Consider the following 21,130-nt stretch of genomic DNA (forward strand, 5'->3'; position numbering starts at 1 on the left):
TTTTGTTGTAAAAATGAGAAATCGCTGGTCAACTTTTCACCCTTATAACTTCCTAACAAAAAAAAGTTGTTTCCAAAATTGTGCTGATGTAAAGTAGACATGTGGGAAATGTTATTTAATAACTATTTTGGGTGACATATCTCTCTGATTACAGGGCATAAAAATTGAACATTTGAAAATTGAAAAATGTAAAAAAAAATTGCCATATTTCCGTTTTTTTCATAAATAAACGCAAGTAATATCGAAGAAATTTTACCACTACTATGAAGTACAAAATGTTATAAAAAAACGATCTTGGAATCAGTGGGATCCGTTAAAGTGTTCCAGAGCTATAACCTCATAAAATGACAGTGGTCAGAATTGTTAAAATTGGCCTGGTCATTAAGCTGAAAATTGGCTCCGTCACTAAGGGGTTAAAGGCTGCAGATGATTAAAGTGTTTATCAACAATTATATAAAAAAGAGTGTTATTGCCAACGGAAAAAACACACAGAAGTGCATACATAATTTATATATCTTGGAGAATACTATAAAGTGCATTGCAGTGACATACATACAAACAAAACATTACAATAGTTCATCAAATATTAATGAGTAATTTTAAGATACAGCTGTGTGTTATTAATCATTTTCATGGCTCACTCCACTCAGTACATGCAGGTGCATTATGCCGATATTGGCGTCCTGTTATTCTCAGAGCGCATGTCAACCTGTAGCCTTTACATATCCTGTATGTGGGTGCACCCATGTATGTTTTCACTCTTGAACCGAAACGTCGCCATGATGGGTTATTAAAAAGAAGCTCCTTTTTTCACTCTGAATGGTGTGCTTCCTCCAATTTTTGAATCTATGGATCAATAGATAGATAGATAGATATGGGATAGATAGAAAGATAGATTTTCAAAAGTATACTCTTCCCTGTTCTGTTGCAAATAGTTCAATTCCACAATTATGACACTTAACAGGACGTCTTGCATTATACATTTCAGATGGGAAGAATCAAAGAATGATCTGATCATCATTTGGCTTTACAGGCTAATGACTCCTGCTCGGTGAAGCTGGGCAGCTCTCCAAAGGTGTAACAGGAACACTAGTTCAAAGGCAGCAGAGGTTGCTCAACTTCCTTCTTGTCTGCTTAGTTAACTAAGCAGCAAAGGCAGCTACCAGCTAATCTTCACTAAGCAAGTCATTACACTCAAGTTCTACTTCGGCAGCCATCATTATGGATCTTGTCAAGAAAAAACTGTTGAAGACAAGGCATAAGTCCAGGTAACCTTAAATTTTAATGACTGCAAAGCACTAATAGATTTTCTATGTTTTTGTAATAGTACGGAACTGAGCAGTATTTCATTTTCTACTTCAGAGAATGACGACCTCTATTGTGCGGAACTGTAGAAAAAAACCGACTTCTGTCACGTTATGGTATTTTACAAGATATGCTGGAATTGCTACTGCAAAGTGTGCATGTACAAAATGTACTTCAGTAATGATAGCATCACAGACTTTACATTTATTATTTTTACATTTGCTCCAAAAAAGAGTCATTTTGTTTTTACATTCATCTGACGTATGTATTTTGTTCAGCTAAAGATGAAAAGGCTGGCCGAATCAGAAATGCTTTCTTTGGCGTATTAGTAAAATGTTTGTCAGGAATCTTTTATTTGCTTTTATGAACAAAAAAGTAGATCTTTTGAAGACTAGAATAGTTTATCTTCTACTTCTGCAAAAAACTGAAAGATCTCATTGTCAAGGGTTTAAAAAAGAATAACTTACTTTTTCTTAGCTTAAACCAGTGTTTCCCAAATCCCAGTCCTCACTGCCCCCAAAACATCATTTTTTTTCAGGATTTCCTTAGTATTGCACAGGTGATGGAAATATTATTATTATTATTATTATTATTATTGTTATTATTATTAAGGCATCAGAAGCTGACACAGGGTCTCTCACCTGTGCAGTACTGGGAAAATCCTGAAAACATGACTTGTTGAGGGCCATGAAGACTGGAGTTTGTGAAGCGCTGACTTAATTATGTGCTAAGTTTGGAAATGACCCAACAGCTTAGACCCCCGCTTATCCCTTGAATAGGGTTGTGCAAAAGGAGAAGAGGTTGAGCATCTCAAATCATTATTCTTTCTCTATGGTACTGATTGAAGACAGTTAATCACAATTCTTGATGATCTCCAGCAGATCCACAGATTTGCATAGATTTGATCACACATTAGATGAAGCTGTGTGAACAGCTGATTGTTGGGAGTTGGTGAGTCAATACCTCACCAATCTGATATTGATGACCTACGATAGGGAAAGGTTATCAATATCACATGCCCATCCTATTGAATTCCTTTAAGTGGCATACTGTTCACAGGTTTTCTCAGATACTAGGCACTTATGTGACCCTAGTACACCTTATAGCTTTCTGTGCCAACTTATAGTCCTCAAGATAAACTCTAATGAGTTTTTCCATGAAATGTAATAGTACCAAAGTGATGTAGGCCACATTTTCCACTAGACAAAGTCCTAAAGGTGCATTTTTGTGTAATAAAGTTTGTGGTTCTCTTCCATATGATCCTCTTATGTCAGGGCTTTGGTTTGTAGGGCTGAATGAGGCACTGACATAACTTGGCTTTCTCCCAATCCCTTAGGTCTAAATTGTTTGGCACATAATCCCCTAGTAGCAGTTGTATTGTGCAGATACGATATAGAGCGCTCTCAGTGGGAGAAACAAAATGGGTGGGTGTGATACCTTTTAATGGTTAACAATATATAGTGAAAGCAGTATTGGTAGCTGGATTCTCAAGAAAAAAGGCACCCGGGGAACAAAATATGTGAATCACTTACAAACAGTGAAGTCTTGAGAACAAAATTAAATTACAAGGATTTTGAATGTGACATCTTTAATCACTTTATCGCGTATTACCTTAATGAGAAAACCTCTTTGAAATGAAATATTTTTACTGTAAATTTAGCACAATTTAGAATGTGTCTGATTAAGTTCTGTAGACATAGACATGGCCATACATTGACATTTCCTAGACTTTTGTGGGGCACAGAAAATACAAGAATGTGATTTTTGGGGCAGAAGTTCCATAAGTGTGTTCTTTAAGGCAGGAATGGATACAGACAGGTGAGGGCCCCTGTACAAGAATAATATATGGGCCCTTTGCAGTCTAAGAGGTAATCTAAATGCATAATGGTTACACATGGTTCGGAGCTGGTAGTGGGCTGCCAGTATCCTGTTGGGGCACTGGGCGACTACACAGGTTGCACCAATGGTATGTCTGCCCCTGTTTTGGGATACGTCCATATGTAGTAAATACATGTCAGAAAATTATTAAATCTACGTGCACCAAATTCTACAGCAAAAATCTGAAGCAGAACTTTAAGTATGAGTTAAGTTTGGATGTGTACGCAGATTATCGCCATTTAATAGGCTAATATGTTTGCTGCTATCTACAATGGGTTTTGGGTAGAATTTGACCAGAAATCACTTTAATAAGTGAGATATCACTCACTTATTAAAGTCCTGATTTCGTCACTGCAGTCAATACGGTATCTCCAAAAGCAGCCCTACAGTGTCAGTGTTGGAGCAGATCCAGGAATTAAAACTCTGTTTTTTATTATAAACTAAAACACGCTGATTGTAAAAAAAAAAAGATTTAAAAAAAATAATAAGAAAATAAATTTAAATCAGTTTTTGCTGAAAAAAAAGTGTCAATAAAAACAGCAACATGGTTTTCCCATTAAAAAATATTGAACACATTTTATGAGCAATTTTTAAGCAGATTTTGGTGATTTAAGTGCTAAAATCAATATTGAAAAACTCAGGAGTAAAAAATTCTATAAGGGTATGCTTGGAATCCACCTGAAAAAGTGTTGCAAAAGTGCACCATAAAACGAACACGCAGTGCACAGCAATGTGAAAATGACATTACTTTGTACGTCCTTCATCTTAAGTCACGTCTTCTAACTGCTTCAGGGTTTGGAAACAATGAAGCCATTAAAAGAAGTAACATGTTCATTCTTTGACTCCTTTGTAAGCTGCCCATGCACTATACTTGAAAGATTATTTGAAAAGACGCAGGCAAAGCAACTTCTCATTAAAAAACTCAATCAATCAAAAAGACGCCAAGTGCACATACTCGGCTAGGGTCACATGAATGTTTCCTCTCCATCCGAGAAAAATGGTCCAATTATGCTAATAAGACAGTGATCAGACTTTGATTAGAGTGGAATCCTATTGTCTCGAAGGTGGAGAGAAACAAAGAAATCAAGTTTCTTCCCCTTGTCATCAATTTAGTTCTTGTAAATCGGACCATGCTCAGATGACATCTGAGTGTGGTCCAATTTTTATCATGGACCCAAAGACTTAAATTGGGAATAACATTTGATTATTGGAAAAAAAATCCTTTATGCTATTATTTGTTTTGGACTTCGGCATGAAACCTGGACGGCCCCATAGGATTTGGGTACGAGAGCTATCTGCCAAAATCATGGATAGCACTCATCCAAATTATACAGTCATGTGCTCGAGACCTTATTGTGAGTTCACAAACACCATTTTGCAGGCTAACCAATAAGTTTTCCTAGCATTAATTATCGTGCACATTTCATGTGCTGTCTTTTCCAGATGAAACATTATGATTTTTGGTGGCTTTTTTATGTATTTTTTAGGACACTGTTTTTTTTCAAGTGTTCTAGGCCTTTGTGGGATTTGAAAAAGTGACAAAAATAATACTGTTACAAATGAAGTATTACTAAAAGTAGTTAAAAAAAAGAAAAGAAAAAAGACTAAATTCCTAAAAAAAAAAGCTGAGTAAGAAATAAAATGCTCAGTAAATCTATGTGAATGCCTTTCAGTTATCTTTATTCGGCTATATGCTAAACTGGTCATTTACTGTGGATGAAAGTTGGCCGCATACAGTTTGACGGGATCATTGGCAATGCAATCCCATCACAGCAGTTTCCAGGGAATGGATCGATTGAGCCTTACCTTCTCCCGTACTGAAATAAACATTCATGATTATTTGTTTTCTAGTTTGTAACCATGACAACACATAGTTCTGCATCAGATCTGTAGACACATTCTTTAACTTGTGCATTCTACTAGTTGAAATATTTTTGCTTATTTTTGATCATTTACACACTGACATAAGTATTTAATAGTCCATGTCGGGATTTATAGTTTTTTTTTAAAGATATTAAAAAGGTTGTCATCAGAAAAAAAAATTACTAATCTTAAGAAAGTAACCTTTGGGTGTAAACCTCTAGCTGAGATAAGCCATTCAGTTACTGACATAGATTTGAGACAAATAGCTAAAAGTGTAAAACTAACCTCCAACAATTGCTGGAGTGTAGCCTGGAAATTCAGTTGAGTAATTTGCCCTGTAACTAATACAACTTATTGTGACTAAAACTGACCCAACCGGTTATTTCACAGCTCGTAATACAAATAAATAAATATCTCGCTAATAAAACACCAACAACACATAGCTTTCTGCAATATACATATATTCACGAGCTGTAACCATTATTCATTATATAATGAAAATACATGCAGCATTCACACATGATTTGTGCGTGAATTTCTCACAATTTTCAAGGACTTTGCATGTTCATGGCTAATTATACTCACAGAACTCCCTTCTGTAATGAGGGGCATGCCTGTGTGATTAATATATCACCAGAGGAGACTGTCATTCTCTGAATGTAAGCCATGAGGATATTCTTATGAGTCAGGTAGATTATGGTACAATCCAAGGCAATGGGGTTTTACAAAATCTATTACATACAGTGGGGAAAATAAGTATTTGATACACTGCCGATTTTGCAAGTTTTCCCACCTACAATGAATGGAGAGGATTTTAATTTTTATTATAAGTACACTTCAATTGTATGAGACAGAATCTAAAAATAAAAAACAGAAAATCACATTTTATGATTTTTACATAATTAATTAACATTTTATTTCTTGAAATAAGTATTCGATGCAATAGAAAAACAGAACTTAATATTTGGTAGAGAAATCTTTGTTTGCAATTGCAGAGGTCACATGTTTCCTGTAGCTCTTGACCACATTTGCGCACACTGCAGCAGGGATTTTGGCCCACTCCTCCATACAGATCTTCTCCAGATCTTTCAGGTTTCAGGGCTGTCACTGGGCAACATTGAGTTTCAGCTCCCTCCAAAGATTTTCTATAAGGTCCAGGTCTGGAGACTGGATAGGACACTCCAGGACCTTAAAATGCTTCTTACTGAGCAACTCCTTAATTGCCCTGGGTGTATGTTAGGGGTCATTGTAATGCTTGAAGACCCAGTCACGACCCATCTTCAATGTTCTTATGGAGGGATGGAGATGGTTGGCCAAAATCTCATGATACATGACCTCATCCATCCTCCCTTCAATAAGGTACACTCATTCTGTCCTCTTTGCAGAAAAGCACTCTCAAAGTATGATGTTTCCCCCACCATGTCTCACGGTTGGGATGGTGTTCTTGGGTTGTACTCTTCCTTCTTTTTCCTCCAAACATGGCGAGTGGAGCTGATATTAAAAAGTTTTATTTTGGTCTCACCTGACCACATGACCTTCTCCCATGCCTCATGGACATGTGCTGGTGTGAGCAAGGGGACCTTGTGTCTTGCATAATTTTAATCCATAGTGGTGTAGCATCTTACTAATGGTAATGTTTGAGACTGTGCAGGTCATTGACCAAGTCCTCCTGGGCAGTTCTGGGCTGATTCCTGATCTTTCTCAGTATCATCCTTACCCCATGAAGTGAGAACTTGCATGGAGCCCCAAACAGATCACGATTGACAATCCTTTTGTGTTTCTTCCATTTTCTAACTGTTGAGCCAACAGGCTGCTTGCCTATTGTCCTGTAGTCCACCCCAACCTTGTGCAGGTCTGCAATTTTGTCCTTGGTGCCCTAATACAATTCTTTTGTCTTGGCCATGGTGGAGAGGTTGGGCTGTGATTAATTAATTGTGTGGACAGGTGTCTTTTATACAGGTAATGAGTTCAAGCAGGTTCAATTAACACAGGTAATGAGTAGGAAGGCTTCTTAAAGAAAAACTAGCAGGTCCGTGAGAGCCAAAATTCTTGCTTGTTGATTGGTAGTCAAATACTTATTCCATGCAATAAAATGCAATTTCTTCATGACTGTGACTTAAAAAAAAATAGGGTTCCAAAGAGCTTTGCAAACAGGCAAATAAGAGGGAATGGGGACCATTTTATAGTACTTATGTAACAAAATAATTTTAAAAATTTTTTCATTATTGAAGTATATTTTTTCTAAAAGTTTGCAGTTTTTAATTTTTATACTCATATATTTGTTGCAAATATTTAGTGCAATTATAATAACCTTCTCACCCTCTCTACTTTGTACTGTGTGTATAAAAAAAGCTTATAATCGATTATTTTGCTAATGTTACAGTTAGCCTCTGAACTTAATTTTTAAGACAAGGAAATCCACTAGAGAAATAACTTTTCAGAAAGCTCGGATTTTCTGATTTTCCAGATCATAGTGTCACAGGGAAAAGAACATCAACAGATTGCGATGCATATTAAAAAATATAGCATTGCTTATATGATAAGTGGTGTGAAAACGATAGGCCTTTTATGCAGCGCTCGGCAGACATAGTGATGGTAGCAACAAAGGGCTAGGCATTCTGAAAGTATGAGGAAGTGTAGTCAGAAATGAAGAAAGTAAATAAATCCAAATTCCTTTGCAGAATTCCCTCCAAATGTAAAATACATAAAGAAAGAAATGATTTATTCATAGTTTCCATTGTAGGAAAAATAGCAAGGCAGTCTGAAGAATTTACTTAAGCCTTAAGCAAATTTATTCAGTCTTCTTCTTCAACAGACCAATCAGGCATATATCTTCCTGGCAAGTAAATTTATGTAATGAAAAGTCTGTGTTGAGTGGTATACAAATGCGCTCACTGAGTGAATATTTTATAATTCTGCCGTTGTCAGATCAAATGGTCAGAAAATGTACAAGTGAAATAAGGGCAATTTGTAAAGGAATTCTGAAACATTTCGGGGTCAGCCGGGTAAATAATGAAAGAAAACGCTTGATTTATGAATACTTAACAAACAACACATACAATTCATGGAAAGTATAACCTACAGAGAAGGAATTGCCACATACTGGCAAATCAGAAGCTTAATCAGCTTCCAAATAATATGTTTCTTTTACTTAAAGACTTATTGTTTTGGGTTTTTTACGTGTGGCAACTATTTTTTTCAAACGTGACAAGTTAAACCAATATTTGTTGACATGCTTGCTTTTCATTAAATACCTTGCTTGTTATTGATAGACCCCGCGTAGAATACCATCAGTTTCTGCTATAGCTATATGGCAGGTATAGTTATAGGTGAAATATGCCGTGTAAAAAAAATCAATAAAATAATCAAGTTTCCCAACGATCTTTTGACCTTTTTCGGTGACTTGTCATATTAATAATAAGTAACAGTATATAATAAAACAAAATAATATTACACATAGTATTATATTATTATAAAAGTCATTACTTCAGACCCAATGACCGTAACTTGTACATGTTCCCACAATAGATGAATATATGGAGGCATTTGTTGATGCTTAGGTTATATTTCAATTTGAGGTAGTATGCGTTAGAAAAACAGATACAAAAATGTATATAAATCAGTTCACATTGGTGAATCTTTTCTAAATGACATTGAGATTAACCCCTGAAAAAGGTGCTTATTTCATGATCACTATTCATGTTGTTCTTTATCCAGTACCACCAGCAGGGTAGCTCTCTTCCTTGGCTCATAGAAGGGTGTTGAAAGCATGGTGACACCCATATGTGATGTATAGGGCCTATAAACACAAGCTTCTGTTATATGTTGGGCAGCACGGTGGCGCAGTGGTTAGCACTGCAGCCTTGCAGCGCTGGAGTCCTGGGTTCTAATCCCACCCAGGACAACATCTGCAAAGAGTTTGTATGTTCTCTCCGTGTTTGCGTGGGTTTCCTCCGGGCACTCCGGTTTCCTCCCACATTCCAAAGACATACTGATAGGGATTCTAGATTGTGAGCCCCATCAGGGACAGTGATTATAATGTGTGCAGAACTGTAAAGCGCTGCGGAATATGTTAGCGCTATATAAAAATAAAGATTATTATTATTATTATTATATGTTATGTTTATACATAGTCTTACTAGACATATTAAAAATGAATGGCTTGCTTGACCTTTTAATACAACTATTGTTAAAATATTCTGTACTGCTTAAAACCAAATAAAGCATCATAATTTGTAGTTTATTATGCTTGGCACTATTAAATTTAAGTCAGCACTATCACACCCACAACATGTCTGTAATTGTCTGCTGAACCTATGCACTTTACATTCTCTTTCTTTTCTCAAAGTTTTTCTGGGTCATGCATAATAGCTTTCCAAGAGACCTTGCTTCTGTTAAAGAATGAGACAGCTGGGCTAACCATATATGTCTGATACTATTCACTATATATTTATCATATTTATGCCACTTTCACACGTTCAGTATTTGGTCAGTATTTTACATCAGTATTTGTAAGCCAAAACCAGGAGTGGGTGATAAATGCAGAAGTGGTGCATATGTTTCCATTACACTTTTCCTTTGACTGTTCCTCTCCTGATTTTCGATTACAAAAACTGATGTAAAATACTCACCAAATACTGAATGTGTGAATGTGGCCTTACTAACAGGTTATCGGGAAAAGCATTTTTACGCATTATCTGGTCCTGAAAGTCATACAGACCAAATAGGTTGACAATCACACGATGAACAAGCAAAATGCTAATTTGTCAAGTAAATAGATATTTTGCACTGCACAGAATATCATTGATCTCAGCAACATTTTGTTATTCGCAAACAGAACTTGTGTTGTCAAAAACCATGTCATCCTAGCACACAGAAAGATTTATTACAGATTGCTTAGTATGCATCTTTAAAGGGACTGTTAGCAAAGAATGACTATTCAAACCCAGCAGAATATGGTGCCTTAATGCATCGTCGAAAGTACCCAAACTGAATTCAATGGGAGGCGAAGCAAAAGGCATAGACAACACCTTAAAGGTAGCCGAAAAGCTTCCAAAACAGCTCAAACTAGGGAAAGATACTAGGAAAAGTGGCATCAATTGACTCAGAGTACAAATAGTATAATAGTGCAGCATAGATGCATGGGACAGGGCTTGGACAAGCAATTCTAGCTGAAACATTGATCAGTAACAGGTGGTTGAGTGACAGGTGTAGGTCTGGTGCTCTGAGAGGTCTGACAACTACAGGCAACAAACATGAAGGAGACCTATCTTGTCCAAACATTTCCAAAAATTAGGGGCAGACCCGAGGAAAAGTGGCATCAATTGATCCACAGTAGAAATTTTAGAATGGCTCAGCAGCAGTCAGCCTTGGTCCATGCCTGAGGTACCAGGGTTTGGGCCAGCATTTAGAGCTTTGAATTGAAGTTTCAATTAAGATAAGGAGGGTGAAGAGGTGGTGCAAGCTTGATTTGCTGGGAGCTCAAATTACTAGGATTAGGATAGTAACACAGGTATTTGATTGGTAGTACGTGCAGGCCTCCCGGTCTGTGAGTTATACTGCTATAGGCAACACACATGAAGGACACTTGGAGTGCAAATATTTGAAAAAATTATTGCCACACACCACTAAAGTGGCATCACTTTCCCCAGAGCAGAAATAGTATAATGGTCAAATTATATCCCTTCCACTATAAGCAAACTACTAGATGGCGACCCAACTTGTGTCTTCACATTTCAGAAAATTATTGTCACACAGCAGAGTAGAAATAGTATAATGACATCCCTCAGCCTCTGACACCCCTTCCACTACAGGCAAGCTACCAGATGGAGACCCAACTTGGAATCTACACCTTTCAAAAAATTATTGTCACACACCACTAAAGTGGCATACATTTCCACAGAAGAGAAATAGTATAATGGGCTTCTGACAGTCATTCCACTACAGGCAGCACACTAGATGGAGACCAAACTTGGAGTCTCCACATTTCCAAAAATTATTGTCGCACCAATAAAGTGGCATCACTTTTTCCAGAGAAGAAATAGTATAAAAGGCCTCTGACACCCCTTCCACTACAGGCAAGCTACCAGATGGAGACCCAACTTGGAGTCTACACCTTTCAAAAAATTATTGTCACACACCTCTAAAGTGGAATAAATTTCCACAGAAGAGAAATAGAATAATGGGCCTCTGACAGTTGTTCCACAACAGGCAACACACTAGATGGAGACCAAACTTGGAGTCTCCACATTTCCAAAAATTATTGTCACACCAACAAAGTCGCATCAATTTTCCCAAAGAAGAAATGGTGTAAAAGGCCTCTGACAGCCCTTCCACTACAGGCAACCCACCAGATGAAGACCCAACTTGAAGTCTCCACATTTCCAAAAATTGTTTGTAAAATCAGCAGCAGTAGCAACAGCACACACAGAAGCCATGACAAAGGCGTTTCAGACACCAATATAGTTAGATCAATGAAGCACACTAAAAACTACACCATCGCCAAGTCTGCCCAGTCTGTGACTGGGGTGCTAAACGCATTGGAGAAAGTTAGGTGGTCTACACTTTCACTTTCAGCGTGTTTCAATACTCCAAAATGTGGGCCTCCCTTTCCAGTGTAGAAAGCATTTGGCAAAATGTACTCTTGTACCTTGGATCTAACAGAGTGGCAGCCCAATATTCAGCATTATTTATAATCCTAAAAATGTGGGCATCATATTGCAGATAATGCAGCAAGAAGGCACTAATGTGGCGGGCGCTTACATGAGGTCCAAGTCCATGGTGTGTTGGTAGCTGTGTAACATTGAAGCTTGCTTCCTCTGTCTCCTCTCACCAACATTGGACACCAGAGAGGGGATCATTATACTCTTCATCTCCTAACTATTGTGCACCGATCACCTCTTCTTCCTCATCTTTCTCAATTTGTTCCTTAACTCTTGCACCTTCAGTAGCAACAATCTGGTACCATGAGCCCCCTTCGTTCGGTGTAATCCACCCTCCTATGGCACCCGCCTGTTCGACAACAATCTGGAACTTTGAGATATGATTATCCTTTCTGCATCTTCCTCTGTTCCCATCTCTTTCTCTGGGACCACACCCTGCTCCCCAGACGATTCAAAGTGTGCTCCTGCATGTAGATGACCGCAATAGTGATGCTGTTGATAGCATCATCAGTGCAAACCATCTTAGTAGCAATTTTGAAACTGTGCAGATGGGTGCAGAGGAACTTCCTTTGCACCATGTCCATACTGTGTTGGCCCAGGCTATGCAAAAGGGCCACAGTCGCTGCAACATGTGCAGTGTAGAATTCCACCTTGTCAGCACATCGCAAATCAAATGGTTAACCGGTATGCCAAAAAACATCTGTAGCCATGCAAGCCAATAATGAGGGGTATGAAAGGCAGAAGTGAGCAAACAGCAACTGTGCTTTCTGCAGTAGCGTATCCAGACTGAGATAGTGGTGAAGAAAATTGCTGTACCACCAGGTTGAGGAAGAGAGTCATGCAAGGCATATGTTTGAGGTTTCCCTGGCACAGGGCCACCACCAGGTTTGCACCATTATCACATACAGCCTTTGCTAGCTCAAGGTTCAGTGAAGACAGCCATTCATCAAACTCAGCCTGGATAGCTGTACACAACTCTTGAGCTGTGTGACTATGATCCCCAAGGCATGGAGGCCCTAGAGGAGGTGGAGAAGTCAGAAGCAGTGGAAATAGTGACTCAGAGGTTCGTTTCGCAAACCTTGGGAATTCAAAGACTTGTGGAGCAGCTCCTTGACCACCTGCCCCCACAGCCACCAGAGTGCCCAGTCATTGAGATGTAACACACCCAGTCATGTTTGCTTGTCCAGATGTCAGTTGTCAAATGCACCCTGGCATACATACATTTTTTCAGGGAATTGGACACGTTGTCTGTGACATGTTTGTGTAGCTCAGGCACAGTTTTCTTAGAGAAGTAATGGCGGCAGGGCAATTGGTCTTGGGTGACTGAAATGGCCATCAGCTTTCTGAAACTGTCTGTGTCCACCAAACTTAAAGCCAACAGATTGGAGATGGTGACATTTAGGCTCTTAGCTTTGTCATGTGTAGAAGAAAACATTATTTTACATGACCACAACTGCAGGGCCAAGGGATGGCTGCTGTGCTGAGAGAGGGTGAAGTAGGGTGAACATGATAAACTGCTGGACTGTGAGTCAGGTGCAGGTGGAAATGTTAAGGTTGACTGACAAAGATGTAGTGTGCTCAGTGACACAAAAACAGCAGGCATCTCCACTTCAGTAACAGCCAACAGGCTTTCGCTCACCCCGACTGTAGGGTGTAAACAAGTGGAGGTTCTGCGACCAGAGACCTGTGTGAGAACTCTTCCCACGTCGATAGAGGAGGAAGAAGTAGCAGGTGTGGTTGATGGGATGGCCGGTGATTGGCAAGGCCTATTAGTCCGCATTTTAGCGCAGTGACAATTCCAGACTAAGGCATGTTGATCCCACATGAGCCCATTCGTGCATGCAGCAGTTAAATTATTGCAATTTTTGCTTCTACTGAGTCGTTTTTTCCAAAGTCGGCAGATAATGAACGTTGGGTCATCCTTTGCAGTCCCCGAAAAGGCACAGGTTAAGTAACACTTGCTGCCCCTGCGAACTGCAGACTTGTGACTGCTGCTGGCCACAGTCAGAGTTATGGATGAGGAAGCAGTGCAGTAGTTATGTTACTCTGTATCTGTGAGGGAAGACACAATGTAACCTACTCGTCTTCCACCTCCTCCACCTCCTCTGCTGAGCTACTCAGCTGTGTGCCTCTGGGTTTGTACCAAGTGGGATATACAAACTCATCTTCATCCTCTATGTTCTCCCACTCCTCACACTGAGAGTGACCCTCCTCTGCTTCCTGCCCAAACAGCACAGTACAGTCTGCGTGCATCTCATGATCCTCTCCCCTAGGGTTAAGATCTGGTGAAGAGAGTTTGGATTCTGCTCAGCCATCAGTCTAGATGTTTTTCTCCTCTGGATTTTGTGAATCTTTGGAGAAGAAATCTGATGCCCATGGAATAGAATATGTGAACAGATCTTTAGACTTGCCCCTCTGTGGTTCTGCATAGTTAGTTGGGCAGTTGGAAAGTTGTGACACAGGGTGGAAACCAGCTGTTTCACTACCCTAAGCCCAGACATGCCAGTCACCTGTAACAAAATGAACAATCAATATTTATTTTTCTGAGATAATCTGTGTTAGGAGGCGGAATTCTCCTACTGCACGAGGTGGATCCCAAGCCTTGTTTCCCTCTGCGGTCTCCCATTCTTCTTCAACCGCAGTGGAGCCTGCTCAGCAGAGACATTGGTCTCAGCATCTTTCTCAGACTCATACTAACATAGTAACATAGTAACATAGTTAGTAAGGCCGAAAAAAGACATTTGTCCATCCAGTTCAGCCTATATTCCATCATAATAAATCCCCAGATCTACGTCCTTCTACAGAACCTAAATAGTAACATAGTTAGTAAGGCCGAAAAAAGACATTGAGGCATACTGTTTGTCTAGTTACTGCTGGCTCTCCAGTTACACAGTTACAGCTACGGCACCTAGCAATAGGTGGCACTGAGCAGACGTTCCTGGGTCTAAGTTCAGAAATCACTCCACTGAGCATGCTTGTGAGTCAATCTCTCATTGGTGGTCGGTAGTCAGCTGTTCAGGTCCTGTGTTGGCTCCGGAATGGCCCGCGAACAAGGTCCTGTCTGATTGGCACAATCTATAAAAGGATCTTTGGCACACCTATCGGTGCGCTAAGATCATTTATGTTACTTGTGTGTGTGAAACACTATGGTAGTGTGGACTTGTCTGCATGTGCTCAGGGCAGGCGTATAGCCTTTTAGTATTCCGGCACCTCTGGAGAGGAGTTCATGTGATTACATGTGCTGTGACTGTGTCCTCTACCCATTCCCTTGCCCCTGAGAGGGTAGCGCTCTCCTGTGAAGTAACAGGGGTTTACACATGGCACCATTTCCACTTGAGTGGCATCTAGCTGTGCCATACAGTCCAGAGACAGCTGCATTCTGTCTCTACCCCTCTGTGAAGCTAACAGAGCAGGCTAAAAACTTTCTGTTCACACTGGGTGACATGGGTGACTGGGTGTGCTTTCTAGATCAATTGCCGCACGCTTCTGCCATTGTTCACTAGCCGCAGTTTTACATCTCCGCATGGTGGACCCTGGGTTGCGATCGCACTTCATCTTTATTTATATTTAGTGTGATCCACCAACCCTAACAGTGTGCCTGCACAACAATGTTAGCTCAAACGATGTTGATTAGGAAGTGAGGCCTAATGATTTTGATTAGGAAATGTGACCTCCTGAGCCCTGACTGCAACAAAGCTTTAGCCCAAACGATTTTGACTAATGAGGCCTGGTTCCTGCACCCCAATATTATCCCTAACAATTTCGTTTGGCAAATGGGACCTCCTGAGTGAACTCCAATATTAGCTTAAATAATTTTGATTGGGAAATGGGGTCTCCTGCCTGCACTCAAATGTTAACTCTAATGATTTTGATTAGGAAACATGACCTGGTACCTGCAACTCAATAATAGCCCTAACGATTTTGATTAGGAAATGTCTCCTGCCTGCATCCCAATATTAGGCCAAATGATTTTCATTAGGAAATGGGGCCTCCTCAGTCCTGACTGTGACAGTATTAGCGATTTTGATCAGGAAATGGGCAGACAAAAACCCAAAGGATATAACAAGTCTGGTATAGTTTTGTGAAAACAAAAGCAAAATAGACCTAAAACTTAGTTTTAATTGTATTATATTAATCAAAAAAGCTCATATATATAAAAACATATTAGTGAGTGGATCAGACATAGGCACATAATAGACAAGCTCTTGTCAAATATTAAATTAATCAAATAGAAGATATCTAAGGAACATATAATTAATACTCTGTTTCCCTACCTGGCAGCAGAGGTTGGCACCCTATGGGAAAATGAATTGGCGCCTCCGCTCCACGTAGACTGAACCTGTCTGACCCTGAAGGTGATCCCTCACCAAGCCATCACCAACACCCATAAAGAACTTAACTGCTTAATAATTATGAGAGTATAATCAGTGGGTGCCAAAGTTATGCATATGTTTTTCAAAAAGTGCTTACTGTCTCGTAGAAATTTATAAGAGTAGGTGTATAACTTGCAGGCTGGTCAAAGTAAATATAGATATGGATAGGCCTAAACAGATATAATGATACTAACAGGCAAATTAGATATTTTCGAATCAGAAAATCCCCATATACTTCAATGAAGCTAGCAGTGCAGACAGCCCCCCCCCCCCAAAGGAGGTACTGTCACCTTTACAAGATGAAGTCCTGTGAGATTTAGGTATAAGTAATAACCTATATGTGTGACAGCCAAAGACTCTGTACTATGAGATACAGTGGTATAGGTATATGGGGTACAACAGTATGATATCACCTGTAAAATAAGACCAAGTCACCCTTACATGCAAACATCACTGTGGCAGAACAAGACACATGTGAGCACACAGAGCACTGGTACAGTTCATAATGTCAATAATAATGTCAATAATAGGCAGACATATTCATGGTGGGTTATAGTGAACCTCTCAGAGAGATGGTAGCCCTTTTTGTAATGAACACCCTATGCAGATGTATTTCCCCTCAGAGATAAAGTTAGGGGTTCACCAGGGTATTCAATGGTGAGGGGCTCCAGTTATCTCCTACCACCCGGACCACATGTACAGAAATGAAGTCTTGCATGTGTGTGGGCTTCCTATGGGTAATGCTGTCTTTTCTATAATTGCTAGAAATGATGTCAAGAAAAAAGCAGCTAAGTAAAGAAAAATGAGTGGCCATCATTACTTTAAGAAATGAAGGTCAGTCAGCCCGAAAAATTGATCAAACTTTGAAAGTGTCCCCAAGTGCAGTGACAAAAACCATCAAGCGCTACAAAGAAACTGGCTCACATGAGGGCTGCCCCAGGAAAGGAAGACCAAGAGTCACCTCTGCTTCTGAGGATAAGATTATACGAGTCACCATCCTCAGAAATCGCAGGTTAACAGCAGCTCAGATTAGAGACCAGGTCAATGCCACACAGAATTCTAGCAACAGACACATCTCTACAACAACTTTTAAGAGGAGACTTTGTGCAGCAGGCCTTCATGGTAAAATAGCTGCTAGGAAACCACTGCTAAGGACAGGAAACAAGCAGAAGAGACTTGTTTGGGCTAAGGAACACAAGGAATGGATATTAGATCAGTGGAAATATGTGCTATATTCTGATGAGTCCAAATTTGAGATCTTTGGTTTCAACCACCATGTGTTTGTGCGACACAGAAAAGGTGAACGGATGGACTCTATATGCCTGGTTCCCACCGTGAAGCATGGATGAGGAGGTGTGATGGTGTGGGGTGCTTTGCTAGTGACACTGTTGGGGACTTATTCAAAATTGAAGGCATACTGGACCAGCATGGCTACCACAGCATCTTGCAGCGGCATGCTATTCCATCCAGTTTGCGTTTACTTGGATCATCATTTATTTTTCAACAGGACAATGACCCAAACACACCTCCAGGCTGTGTAAGGCCTATTTGACCAAGAAGGAGAGTGATAGGGTGCTACACCAGATGACCTGGCCTCCACAGTCACCAGACCTGAACCCAATCGAGATGGTTTGGGGTGAGCTGGACCGCAGAGTGAAGGCAAAATGGTCTACAAGTGCTAAGCGTCTCTGGGAACTCCTTCAAGATTGTTGGAAGACCATTCCCGGTGACTACCTCTTGAAGCTCATCAAGAGAATGCCAAGAGTTTGCAAAGCAGTTATCAAAGCAAAAGGTGGCTACTTTGAAGAACCTAGAATATAAGACATAATTTAAGATGTTTCACACTTTTTTGTTAAGCATATAATTCTACATGTGTTAATTCATAGTTTTGATGCCTTCAGTGTGAATGCACAATTTTCATAGTCATGAAAATACAGAAAAATCTTTAAATGAGAAGGTGTGTCCAAACTTTTGGTCTGTACTGTATATGACAACTTGCAGCAGCAGAAACAACCTCTCTGTGCTGTTACATTGACAAAATGGCAGGAACTTTTGTGTCTGGACATTGTGGATGGTTTCTGTGCTGTGATTGGCTGCTGAAAGGTACACAAATTAGGTTAATTTTTAAAAATTACGTTCCGCTGCTTCTCTGACCTATACACAACTTCTCCTTTCATAAAACATATACCCCCTGCTCATTATACAGAACCACTATCCTAGACAAAGTCCTAACAAAAGCAATAGTGGAAACCTTATAATTGACCAAACTATGACTAAATTTTGCCAATTTTGAGGAAATATGCTTGGGAATCCGAACACAAGTCCAAATAAGCTACGTTCATGCCGCATTTGAGATTGGTAAACGTTTTCCTAAGTTCACTTCACTATAGGACAGGGGAAGACTACCTGAAAAGTTAAGTGAAGATTAGTTCCTTATTTTATAACATTTCTCACTCTCGACTAAACTTTCTAAAGTCCCTGGAAACCTCTTTAGGTTGCATTTATTTGTTGGGGAGATGGAGAAATGATTAAGTTATTTGCTTTGTGTGTTGTTAAGAAGAATCCTATTGTATTGTGTTGTTTTGATGTCTGGTAACCTGCATATAAAACACTGTTTGGATGCTAGCCACATACCAGCATGTAATGTGCAGAAAATAAATAACTTGTCCTTTAGAATAATTATGGTGTCTCTAATAAAGATAATTATAAGTTGCAACAATTAATGTTAGAATGGTTGTTCTGATACTCTTCCATAGTAATAGAAATAACCTACGAATTTAGCTTTTCCACAAAATGGATTCTCATTAATTTCAACACAATTTATGCATTCCTGTTATGTTTAGCATCCTTCATCCAATTAAAAGCAGAAGTGTGATGCATGGCATTAAAGCAAATGTATGGCTTCATCAGTACTTAGGCAAAATTAAATTATGGATGGTATTAATTATCAGATAAATAGCACCTCATATTCATTTTGTGCATAGAGCCTGAACAAATACTTGTTTAGATGAAAAATTGCACTGATTGTAACTAATAAAGGACGATTTTCCTGCTAAAAACACATTTCTAAAGCCTAATATCCTCGCAAGAAAAAAGTATAAAAATACACTTTGTGTAATAAATAATAAAACACCTTGATTTCTCTAAATGAGCATGCAGTCTCCATAACACCCTTAAGCTGTCGTTAACTTCCCATGTCAGTGACCACACTGTCTACACATGTACTTGGCACAACATCCACAGTGATTTGTAATGGCATTTCCTAAACATACTTCTGGCACCAGAATACAGCGCTGCTTAATTTTAATAGTGCCTTGTCTTACAGGTTTTTGCTTTTGGATACAGGTGATCATTGTGGGATCTCCAGAACAATCCCAATAAGGGAAATCAAACTTTGGGAGAAGCAAAGTGCTTTAAGCCAAACCACAACATAAGAGGGCAAATTTATTGATTACTGGAGGTTAAAAATTCTTTAAATTGCTTCTTAGGATGTTAAATGAGCAGTACAAATACAATTTAGAGACTAGGGCAAACAAACATCTGCATTTATGCTGAAACATGGCAAACCCAGGACAGCAAATGTCATTTAGATATGAGCATCTAAAAAGTCTGATTTACGTATGAATACATTTATTGTGCTTAATAAATGAGTCAGCAAATCAATCAGGCTAAGGAAATAATTCCAAAAAAGAGCTAGAAACTCATTCACATGAGTTGTTTTTTGGTCCCTGTGGTGTCCATGTTAACGGCCCACACATAGATAGGTCATGAACCAACTGTAGCCAACGTGCTAATCCACATGGGCATATTTTCACACTAGCTGGTGGTTTTAATGGGGAAAAAATTGCAACATGTAGTAATCTGGTCCATGTTACAGATTAGAATAGTGTATTCATACAAAAGATGGCAGCTACTGCACTCATCTCCAATATGGACTAGTACAGCTAACCGGCCAGCCCATTTTTTGAAACCTGGCCTGAAAAATGTTGGAATTTATTTCTCCATCTGTTTTATTGAATAGATAGGTACTTCCTATTTTTGCTGCAGAACTGATAACCTGTCTATAACCTGTCTATTAACTGTCCATAACATTACAGGAAAAAGAGGATATTGAGAACAGTGATGAATGTAGGGAGTCCGAAAGTGTATGAGGGCTAATGGCTTGTAGATTTCTCAATGTGTGGTAGGTAGGAGTGTGCTGGAGCAGGCGAGGATTTGTGAGGGTAAAGGAGAGAATGTTGTGGTCAGAGAGGGGAAGCTGTTGTGAATTCCGCTCTTGGGCTCCCTCCGGTGGTTCTAAGTGGCACTTTTGTGAGTTCTGCTCTTGGGCTCCCTCCGGTGGTTTTAAGTGGAATGGCTGCTCCTTGGATTTAGCAGTCAGCAGCTGCTTCCACTGATTGTCTATTCTGCTCGGCTATTTAGCCTGGCTCTTTCCTTCAGCTTGTGCCACTTGTCAATGGTTCCTGTTTGGATTCACATCTCTGCTTGGATTTCCCTGATATCCTGACCAGTTCAGCAAAGATAAGTCCTTGCTTTGCTCTTTTCTGTCCACCTGCTGTGGACTTAATTGTTCTGTACATTCTATGTTTTTTGTCCAGCTTGTCAGTATGGATTAATTCAGTTAAGCTGGAAGCTCTGGGAAGCAGATTTACCCTCCACACCTTTAGTCAGGTGTGGAGATTTTTGTAAACTCTGTGGTGGATTTTTCTAGTTTTTTTAATACTGACCGCACAGTATTCTGTCCTGTTCTATCTATCTAGCTTGACTGGCCTCCTTTGCTACATCTTGGTTTCATTCTACGTATGTCATTTCCCTGTCCACTCACAGTCATTATTTGTGGGGGGCTGTCTATCCTTTGGGGATTTTCTCTGAGGCAAGATAGCTTTCCTATTTCTATCTTTAGGGGTAGTTAGTTCTCCGGCTTTGACGAGATGTTTAGGGAGTGACAGGAAAATTCCACGGCTACTTCTAGTGTTGTGTTAAGCTTAGGAACTGCGGTCAGTACAGGTACCACCTCCTTCAGAGCTCGTCCCATGTTGCTCCTAAACC

At 39.6% G+C, this 21,130-nt stretch overlaps 1 protein-coding gene across 1 annotated transcript in view; it reads left to right on the forward strand.

The window, feature by feature from the left end:
• The first annotated feature begins 1,124 nt into the window (after positions 1–1,124).
• RASSF9 (Ras association domain family member 9) overlaps positions 1,125–21,130 on the forward strand; it is a 34,026-nt gene continuing 14,020 nt past the window's right edge. The window contains exon 1 of the mRNA XM_069762012.1: positions 1,125–1,268. Coding sequence (XP_069618113.1) covers positions 1,222–1,268 — 47 coding nt within the window. The 5' untranslated portion in view covers positions 1,125–1,221. The remainder of the gene's footprint in view (positions 1,269–21,130) is intronic.

The sequence above is a fragment of the Ranitomeya imitator genome, chromosome 4 (assembly GCF_032444005.1).
Source record: "Ranitomeya imitator isolate aRanImi1 chromosome 4, aRanImi1.pri, whole genome shotgun sequence".
Taxonomy (NCBI): domain Eukaryota; kingdom Metazoa; phylum Chordata; class Amphibia; order Anura; family Dendrobatidae; genus Ranitomeya; species Ranitomeya imitator.